At 43.8% G+C, this 10,774-nt stretch overlaps 1 protein-coding gene across 1 annotated transcript; it reads right to left on the bottom strand.

Annotated features, from left to right (window-relative positions):
* Positions 1-432: 432 nt before the first annotated feature.
* Positions 433-5,312, bottom strand: slc32a1 (solute carrier family 32 member 1). Its single transcript, XM_063473437.1, has 2 exons — positions 4,216-5,312; positions 433-3,060 (listed from the first exon to the last, which is right to left on the bottom strand). Exons 1-2 carry the CDS (start codon positions 4,606-4,608, stop codon positions 1,873-1,875), a joined length of 1,581 nt encoding a protein of 526 aa, XP_063329507.1. The 5' UTR covers positions 4,609-5,312; the 3' UTR covers positions 433-1,872.
* Between the last annotated feature and the right edge of the window lie 5,462 nt (positions 5,313-10,774).

The following is a 10,774-nucleotide window of genomic DNA, read 5'->3' as shown; positions in this document are numbered from 1 at the left end:
GACTAGTATGGCGCACTTGGTAAAGCTGAAACCTGACAGCTTGAGAGGAGGCGGGATAAAATCAACAGAGTGCAGAACAGGTCGGCCATGAGGCCCTGATGCGTGCCTGCAGCAGAAAATCTGTCGACATTTTATGTGAACACGCAGGAATGTGAGGCCTGGTGGAAAACGTGCGCGCTGTGGATGCCTCTGCAGACTCAGGTCTATGACGGGTGGAGCTGAAACGGTAATCGGATTGTGTAGTAGTAGTAGTATGACCACATACCCTCCTCTCTCACTCACTCGCACACACATTATATGGTTATTTTTCTAAGTCACGGGCCTGCGCAGTCTTAACTCTGCGCGTTTAACCTCAGTTTGAATTTAACAAATATGAATGCGACTAACCATCGTTTTCTATCTTTTATTATAGAGAAAAAAAAATACATGTTCTGACCGATTCTCGTTTTACATAAAACCACACACATTTTTACAATATAATTTCACTTATTTCTTTATTCTTTAATATTAATTTTCACGATATATGATAACGACTTTGAGATATACATTCCATCTTTTTGAAACCACAATAACACACTACACATACGGTTTTATAACATTTCCACAGGACCCATTGGATTGCACAGAATGAAAAATGTCTGTATGCACATTTTCCTCTTTAACGATCTCTCTCTTTTAGATTTTCAGACACCGAATTTTTTTTTCCGAGACAGGAGATTTTCAAAATTAATTAGAAATAAAAAACGAACAGGCCGCGTGTGTGTGTGCGTTCATGTGCGTGTTTTCGTTCTATTTCTTATGTGTGTGTATTATTTCATTTAATGCTCCCCGTGTTGCTGAGACCTGTGGGGCTGGACGTTATTGCCGATTGAAAAGTGAATTAAAGTAAATATCGAAGAAAAAAAAACAGGCCTATCAACAAAGCGTTACTATTACACGAGGATGAACCGAAATTTAAAGGATTATTAAATTTCCACTTCCCAGTTTCTATGTATTTGTGTCTAAAATATCATACATTCAATGCATAGTTTGTTTAGCTGCTGTGTACTCTCTGATATTTTGCATTGCCAGAATATTAAATAATCGGGGAAAGTCAATTTTTGCGTATTTCTCAGGAAACTTCACAATTATTTTTTATCGTCTTTACGCCGTCGTGTGTTTCTATCGGTTATTGCCGTTGTCTTATTTTATCTTTTAGATGCACAGGCGTTCGATTTTGGGTTTAACACCACACTCAAAGCCCGCAGTCAAATTGCGAATCACCTAAAAAAAAGAAGTGGTGTTGCGTGTGTGCGCGCGCGTGTGTTTTAATCCCTTTAAAACATCTTAAACATCATTAAATCACAACAAGTCCGTCCATCACAAACTCGAGCGTTACATGAAGTGAAGTCTCGTGTGGGGAAGCACCACAAGAGCGACGAAAAGGCGAACTGCCCTTTTTGCAATTTTGTTTTAAGGTCGATATTGTAAACGTTCACTCCACTGGAAAATATGTATATGTACTCTTGTTGGCATATTTATACAACATGTATTGTCCGTAGGCTAAAGTGTGTTGTGGATGCATTAGATTCCCTCACTGCCACCAACTGTGTGTGTGTGACTGTGTGCGTGCGTGCGTGCGTGCGTGCGTGCGTGCGTGTGTGTGTGTGTGTGTGTGTGTGTGTGTGTGTGTGTGTGTGTGTGTATAGACTGATGCAAGCACTGTATGAGTGCGAAAATGTCCGCGTGTGCTCTGTGCGCGCTTTTACGCATGAATTAAGCAGAAGGGACTGCGCTCGCCAGGAAGTCGTGTTTTTTAAATTTTATTTTATTTTATTTTTTTCACTAAATGGAGACTTGCAGTTAACATCTAGTTCCAGCAATGGCTTGCATCTATTCTTCTATGTTATATTTAAAAGCCTCTATGAGCCCCTCCATTGAGTGGATGAAACCAGATATGCTGCATATACCTCCTATTACAAAGATGGCGACATCAAAGAAAACCTGGTGCCATAGCAGCTTTCTCCATAAAAGCTTGAGGTGGAAGAGACTGGGAAGCAGAAAGCAAAGGCCTGCGCCCGTCAGGCTGCCGGTGAGGCCCATGAGGAGGGCGAAATGTGGCACATAGATCGCCATGAGCAGGGTGAACACAACAAGGCTACATCGGAGAGTGAGTCCCCAGGACTTTAGGCGTCCATCGCCTCCGTAGCAATCTGGAAAGTAGGCGCGTGCCCCTTCGTTGAAAAATGTTTTCTCTAATACCTCGACAGCAGCGAAAAACGGCAGCGGATACGACAGCAAAGCTTTGGACACGAGGAAGAGGTTGACGACAGCTCGGATGGTTGGGGGCAGGTTGTCTGTGATGACCTCCTTGGTTTCATCAGCCCAGGTCAGGTAGGCCACCAGGGCGAATAGACCCTTGAGGATGCAGGCAGCGATGTGAGTCCAGTTCATCATGCAGTGAAACTCGCTCGGTTTCTGCATGTTCCCCTCCAGAGACGGCAGGAAGATCTGCGAGGTGTAGCTGAACACAATAATCCCAATGGAGATGGGGAATTTCTTGACATCGATGTAAAACTTCACCTTGTCCCAGGCCCAGTCCCTCGCTCTGGAGAGGCAGTACGCTATAACGAGGATGTTGATGACAAAGTGGGCTAACGTGCAAAGCAAGCTGAACTTGGAGACGGCTTTCAGGTTCTTGAGAAAGGCGCAGGGGAGGAGAGCAGCGGTGGCGATGATGGCCCAGGACTTCTGGGAAATTGGCATGTTGGGGAAGCTGTTGTACATGAGATTACCGCTGACCACCACGTACAGGATGCAAGTCATCACTAGCTCTATGATTTGGGCTACATTCACGACATGGCCACCTAGAGACGGGAATCTGGGCGCGCAGCAAGCGTTGGCAATGTCCACATAAGAATCCCTCACACGGACGAGCTGTCCGTCTTCGTCCTCCTCGTACAGGCAGGCAATGAGGATTTTCCCCGTGTAGCAGCACACCACAGCGGCGAAAATAATGAGAAAGAGTCCGAGGTATCCTCCGTGTAGGATGGCGTAGGGCAGGCCCAGAACGAACATCCCCTACAAACACAGACAAATAAAGCATCGCTAATATTAGGCTGTGCGCTTTAAGTTGTTAAATGAAAAGTATTAATTTAATCATTAATTATTTTCTTATCATAGTATTTTTTATTCGTGTAACTAGATGATGTTTTAATGTGTGCTTTGAGGCTGCTCTGCCCGACCCTTCAGTGAATCTCACTCCCCTTTTCATGTTGTGGGTTTTCCACTTGGCTTTGAGCGCATCTGCCCGCTTCTGACGTCATCACGAGCTGGAGGAGACACACTCTGACGTCAGGGTGACTGCCGTGACCACAGCCCCGATAAAGCATAAAAAGGATTGCGTCTAGAGGGATTTTTGTCGCATAGCCTCCACACACACGCGCGCGCACGCGTACACACAGGCTCTCTCGAGTAAATCCTCCACTTTAAAGTGGTGATTTTTTCCCCACATGAAAAAAATAAAATAAAAATAAATACTTGTTCGAAAAGCAGCTCTTTGCACACACTGCTCTCTGTAATTTGACATTCCATATTTTTCAGCCGCGTCTTTATGGTTTCAGTCCAAAATGTCACTTGGACTTTATCATAAAACCAATTTTCCTGCATAACTATAGTGTTATTCTTACTTTTAACTTAGCTGGATTTAGATTTTAATATAAACAAAATTATAAAACATTTTTAAAATGCAGGTTTTGGTTTTCTTTTTATTCTAGAGTCTACACAAAAATTCCTCCATCCACTTATTTATTCCCACGCGGAGTATTGTGAGAGCATTTATCGGGGACGTGCATCAGCTACACAGCACATTACTCCAGACAAAGAATGTGCGTGTCGAGAAAAGGAGGGGGCCCGGGGAATCAACTATCCCCCCCCCCCCTTTATAGCGCATAAACGTCTAAAAATTCTCTGCACTGTTCTGATCAGAGATCATGAGAAGGCACTTAAAAGGTTTAAAGAAAGTGGATATTTGCCAGGCTTTAATTTAAAAACCACCCACTTCACAAAGTTGCTTCAAAGGGAAAAGCCTGCAGATTTTTTTTCTTTGTGTATAATTATTTTGATGTGTTCGTAGATATTTATTTATCTCGAATTTCTCGGATGCTTCGGAAGCGGCTCAGCCATTTGGAACCCAGAACCACCCTTTTACAATCCGTGGAGGGAGTGCGTCTTTACCTGGATTGCGTTCGTGACGTTCCAGCCCGCCTCCCAAGCGGTGATTTTTGGTCTGACTTCGGTCAACTCGTTCGTCGGACCTCCGTCCTTTGAGGCAGAGTGCGGTGGACCGGTGCCGTCCCTCTGGTAGTGGCTGTCCCCCTCCTGTGCGCCTCCATCTCCGCTCCCCTCTCCCCCCATTTCATCGGATGTTAAAATGTCCATCTGCATGCCTTGCCGGTGGTCGTAGTCCAGGTCATCGCAGGCGGCGAAACCCAGAGCCTCTTCATCGGTGGCGGCCTGAAACCCCATCCTGGCGAACATCCCGCTCACCTTTGCCTGGGATTTGTTGGACACAGCCGTGGCTGCATTTGTCAGTTTATTGGAAAGCTTGCTTCTGATTAACGTCGCCATTTTTCGAACCTCTCCGGATTCCGAACTGTCTGCAGCTTAATTAGTGTTTGTCTCCTCTAGTCAGTAAAAAAAATGAGGCTACTTTGGATTGCAGCTCTTGATTCTCTGCATTAGATAAAGCCACGAGGGAAAGCGCAAATGTTGGTTGAAGACACCGTCGGTTTTCAGTTGCTATCTCCACTTTTTAGTCACTGCTCGTCTGCAGCCTGTCGTTATCCCCAGGTTCATGTCACCTTCAGACGTCGCTGCTCCGTTTCTGCATCTTGGCACTGCGCTCTGATGCTCGACGCGTAGCGCACCTTCTCAGTCTCTGAGGCAGTTCAGCGGCGTGCGCAAAAGCTTTACGCACGACAAAAGGCGAGCCACAGGTTCTTGCAGGCCTGTAAGATCGCTTTCTTTTGGGTTATAAGGTTTCAGGCAGCGCTTCCAGGAGTTACTTCTCGTCTTTCAGGTGCCTTTACTGATGCCAATGCGGTACCGTGGAGCCCGGGGGGGGGAGGCAGGGAGGAGACACGTGTCCTCATCAGCCTGCCAATGCAAAGCACGTCTCCAGCCCTCCCAGTGCCCCACCAGGAGAAAACGGGAGAGATTTGCTGCATTTCTAGGGGAGGTGCTTGCAGTACCCCCACCACCCCCAACCCATAATCTATAATACCTCATCCCAACAACCAATGGCATTCCGGGGGCCTCAAACCTTGCATAACTTTACCCATATAAAAGGAAGCTGAAATTTGACGAAACCCCAAGCTCTCCGGACCAGATTGTATGATGTAGGAATAAAAGGTGTAATTATTTCTTCTTTTATCAAATGTCATTTCTTTTTAAGAAGAAGAGGACGCGGAGCAGCGTAATAGTTAACTTAATTGTTTCTGGGATTACCTGGATCGGGGTTTCAAACATCGCTTTGGGGTTGATTGATTGATCAGGGGATATGATCTCGCGCGTTTTGTCTTTGCTAAACGGTGGTAAGACGTAGAATTTGAGCTTGTGTTTGAAACCCGCAGCTCATTTAGTGGCTCTATTGCAGGGTGAAGCCTTCATTCAGCATACTCATTCATTCACTCATTCATGATTTTGCATCTGTGATGTGACAGTCTGACCCGTGGCGATGCTCCCTTTAAGAAAACTATATTTCCACGCTGCGAGATTTATTCATTAAGAAAAGAAAATACGTAGTTTGAACAGGAAAAACTTGACAGGGGATTAAGTGATATGTCAGCCTGAATTAAACCCAGATGATTGGGTCTGATATTTTATTTGGGTGCCAACAAACTATCCTCTAAACATACCGTAAGTAGAATTAATAAATATCGTTATTTTAACTTTTGGCTGATCTGAGTTGTCCTCATCTTTACAAAAAAAATGCTTGAAATCCTTCGGCTTTTATTTGTTTTTGTAAATGTAGGTTAAGTGAGGCGGTAACAAAGGCTCAAATTGCTGTAAACGGTTTGTTGACATTGCCTTGTCACTAGCACTTTGTGCAATGTGCTCGCCATGTTCAGTGTTTCCTCAGGCTGCAGTATCAGAGTTCATCGCCGTAACACAAAGCCGGGGCCTTGCTCAGTACGAGAAAAAAGCAAAAAAGCAAAAAGAAGCCTGAACTAACAGACAGCGTGCTGTATTGCTGTCTGTGTGAGTTCCATTGGGAGAGCATTTACTTGGACCTGAGAATAAATAATGCGGCCTATTAAAAGCTTTCACACTGGGTTCTTCAATAGCTTATAACCCGACAAGACCAGAGATGCATCTCCCTAGAAATACAGCTGACTCATCTCCAGTTGGCCATCATACAGCAAACAGCAACCACAATACCACAACAAAGACTCTCACGGTGTTATTGTTTATTTTTATTTTTTTGCTCAAATTAGTGTGAGAGGTCAGTTGATTAATGAGAGATGTATCTGTATGTATCAGACTGTTTTTTCCAATACTTTTTTTAAACACTCCATAACTATTAAGAGGCCATTATATTAAACTATAATTAACCATTTTGCTTCAAATAAAACGCGTGATGAGCAAACTCTTTGATGTAAACCTTTTAGCAAAATAGCTAGAAAGATGTATTTTTCTTCCCTCTTTAGCAGAATTGAACGGTGTCAAGCCAAATCCACCTCGGAGCCAAATTGCATCACGACAATCACGCTGACTGGCTCAGACTGGAGTGCAGGCCTGAGCTCTATCGGGCCTGTGCATCAGCATTAAAAGCTTCAGCCCTTTTTAAATCAGTGCATTTGAATCAGAAAATACGAGGCAAACGCGCCTTTGTGTTCTTTTTTCCCTTTAAACTTCCAGCTGTGGGAACGAAAATGGCCGCTTTCCCTTGGCCTGAATGAAAGAGTTAATGACAGAGGCTGTTATCAGCGGGCTGCAGCCCTCCTCTGATCTGCGCTCCGCACTGTCTGATGGAGTGTGCTGCGAGATGAAAAGAGCAGCCGTGACACCACCAGCCAGCAGGTTACAGCGGCTGCAGACCTCCTCACGACCTGCTGTACACATAATAATAATAATAATAATAATAATAATAATAATAATAATAATAATAATAATAATAATACATTTGTGTATATTTGGTCTGACTTTGCAGTAAAGTTTGGTTTTATGGTCATGTGATGAGTCCCACACATCCATGGGGACGCAAAATCGTGCACAAGGATAACAAACAACCTTCAAACAAATAAGAGCTCTTTTTCTGACACATTATTATTATTATTATTACTATTATTATTATTAAAATGATAAACTGGCAGAATGAGCAAGATTTAAGGGTTTCAAACCGCACTTTTCATACACAGGTAACAATGCCAGTATTGGTTGTGTTTGTATCCGAGCACGCTGCTTGCAAGAAAGTGATTTCCCCCCCCCCAGTTTATCACCCATCCCAAGAGTCGTCAGAGGGTCAGGGTGCCACGTCCCAGGAGGATCCACATCTCTGTCGACACAGATATGACCGATCAAAGCTCTTTGTCTAGTTTGCGCTGCTTTATGTTGACTCACATGTTCGAGTCGTTGCCATTCGGCCTTTTTTTGTGGTGGAAGAATCCAAAATTGCATCGTGATCTCAGTTTGTCCTCAGATTCATTTTATTTCAGTATTTCAGCCCACGCACCCCCACCGCGTACACAGCTTTCCCTCCCTCCCATCTCTCTCCTCAGTATCTCAGCCCCCTCCCGGCCCTCCTTTTTTTTCTTTAAAATTTTCGCATTACACACATGGGTGAGCTGGCACAAGGCCCCCACCCACCCCCGCCCCTCCCCATTTCTCGATTCATAAAATAATTTTCGATTGCAGGAAACATTTTCTCTCAGAAAGATCATTCCGAGAACAAGGTCGAACAAATAAATAACCGGATAAACCGGGGCGGCAGTTTGCTTTTGTTGGCCACCATAAGCCAGACTATTGGATCAAAAGGAAAATTATACATAATGTTGGGCTTCTGACGTCTTTACGCCGGTGCCGTGTCAAAGATTAACAGTGGTTTTATGTTACCATGGCATCGCTGAATACAATTATAGTCAACTTTTGCTTTTGCAGCGTCTGCAGCTCAGCCATGAATGTTTTCAATGAAACAATAGAAAGATATGGCACTGTGCCACTATTTGTGTGTTTGTGTGTTTGACGCACGAACCAAGCCGAGCCGACATGAGACAGTGATGCCAACAAAACGCGCACATGCGGCCGTTTTAATGTGGGTTTTTTTGGTTAAGATTTCTGGATCCTGTGCCATATTACCTTCAATTTAACCCACGACTGTCCGGCTGCTGCGCCTGCTCAGCGAGGCAGAAAATACCACCCCAACACTCCTCAATTAATAAGGGACGGTGAAATGGCACTCTTCGCTCTCTGGGGATTAGATCAGGGAAATTAGCCCACATCAGGCTAATCAGAGGACCTCAGAGTCCATTAACATTTGCATCACAATCACAGGTAGCGCTCTGCCTGTGCTATCGACTGGATTGTGTGTTGTCTGCTGTGAATCGTTTTGAAAGCAGAGAGAAAGGAGTATTTCTCTGTGCCACGTAAAATTGAGGGTACAGCTCCACCACGCATCACTTTCAGCCGAGTGTTTTTTTTTTTATATTACTGCAGGATTTGGGTTCATTTATTATAAGTTATACCTGAAATCTAAACTGTAGATTAGGCCAGAAAAAAGCGTGAGATTAACTTTATGGGTATTACCGCTTAAACCTCGCATTACAAAAAAACACTTAAGTCAAACTGACACCAGCAGTCAGCACAGCTGAGAGTCCAGACAAGTGTCCCTCAAAGTGGGCTACCGGTGCCTTCTGTAGGAGGAGGTCCTCGTCAAAATGTGTTCATATGAATGCGTAATTTTGCCGTATCAGCCCCGTCGTCTGTGCGTAATTTCCCTTTCGCAGTAGTTTAAACATTTTAATTACAAACCAAGCATTTAAAGCTTGTATAGATATGCAGAGTGGAGCTCACATTATCATATTTTTTCTGACCTCACTGTGCTGCAGCCGAGCCGTTAGACAATCACAGCCGCCGCCCACTTCCACGAAGAGTAATCCAGGTGGCCTGCAGTGGTAAACCACTAAGAGCCTTTTCATTACTCCTAATGCGCCTGTTTAATGGCTTATTATGGGCTCCCGTGAGACTTCCACATAGATGGGTTTGTATTAGTCCTGCTTGGTGGCTTCTGTCTGCACGAGAACAATGACAAATAGCAAGAGGAATTCTTCTACTCTATCTATCTATCTATCTATCTATCTATCTATCTATCTATCTATCTATCTATCTATCTATCTATCTATCTATCTATCTATCTATCTATCTATCTATCTATCTATCTATCTATCTATTAATATAAACTGAAAGCATTGGTGAGTGTACTCCTTCTCCTCCTGCTTGTGTATTTGATATAAAACGCTCCCCAGACGCCGTTTTGCTGTTAACCCACGGTGACTCCGCTCTCTCCATCACCTTCTGACGTCCCCCTTGCCGGATCGGCTCGGGTTCACTCTCCTGCTGCGACACATTAACATTGTAATTGCCTTTTTTTGAGCACAATAAACGGAGCCAGTCCGCGGGGACCTGCACGGCCCGGGGCTGGCACAAAGCTATACCATCGATTTTTCACACACTGCCAGCATAAAAAAAAAAAAAAAAAAATCTCAGCCATCACCAGACACAGTTCTGACCTGGGCATGCGTGTTTTTCTCTCAGCTCAAATGATGTAGGGTATCTGGTGTATATCTGACACTTGAGATGATGTATTTTGCCCTCGGGTAAAATACACGAGTAGTCTATTAACAGAGCTAATTATTATTTTAAAATGCTCCATTAATCACCTAAAAATTATTCTAGCCATTCATTTCCATTTTTGTCAGACATAATGTGTGTATGAAAGTGAATAGCACAGCAAGAATCATAAATATCTATCTCACCTAATCTACTGGGATCCTCCAACACAGTAAGGACTCCTATTCATGTGTGTTTGTTGTCTAACAGTGTGTGTGTGTGTGTGTGTGTGTGTGTGTGTGGTCTTGTCACCCAGAGTCAAGTCAATAAAGGAGCAGACCTCAGTGGCTGCTTAACGGATGTGTAACAGTTTTGTTCTCATTAAAGTTTTATGTCATGAAAGCAGTGACATCTTGTCGCTCTCACAGGGATTCCCACGCTTGAATCAGGCTGCACTTTGACTGAGAGAGCTGAAAGGTTCACACGTGTTTCATACTGAAGCACAACACACTCCCTGAGTGAGAGCCCGATAAGCTCAGTGCATGTCAAGCTTTCTGTTCATCTTTTAAAGCACTTATAATGTACATGGCTTCATGTAGCCACCATATAGAAAAACAGGGTATCTGGTTTAAGAGTCTCACCTTCTGATGTCAGAGATGGGATCTGGTGGCTTGGAGGGATACAGCTGGTGTCCACTTGTCTTACTGGAGGAAAGATTCACTCACAATCAATAGTTATTCTAAATGATCATTTTTATCCCATGGTCTCTGTTTATATTAAAAAAGGGGTCACTGAATGGTTTGATAAGTAAAAAATATGTGAAGCGTATCACCAGATCTCAACCCAGCTAAACACCTATTGATAAGCGTATTAGTCGTCTCAACCATCATCATCAAAAGACCAAATCTGGGAACATCTGTAGTAAGATTGGTGTTCACTTCTTCCTTTGATTTGCAGAAACGTAAAT

The sequence above is a fragment of the Pelmatolapia mariae genome, linkage group LG5, assembly GCF_036321145.2.
Source record: "Pelmatolapia mariae isolate MD_Pm_ZW linkage group LG5, Pm_UMD_F_2, whole genome shotgun sequence".
NCBI lineage: Eukaryota > Metazoa > Chordata > Actinopteri > Cichliformes > Cichlidae > Pelmatolapia > Pelmatolapia mariae.
The sequence above is the reverse complement of the archived record's forward strand: the minus strand, read 5'-3'. Positions and strand labels throughout refer to the sequence as shown.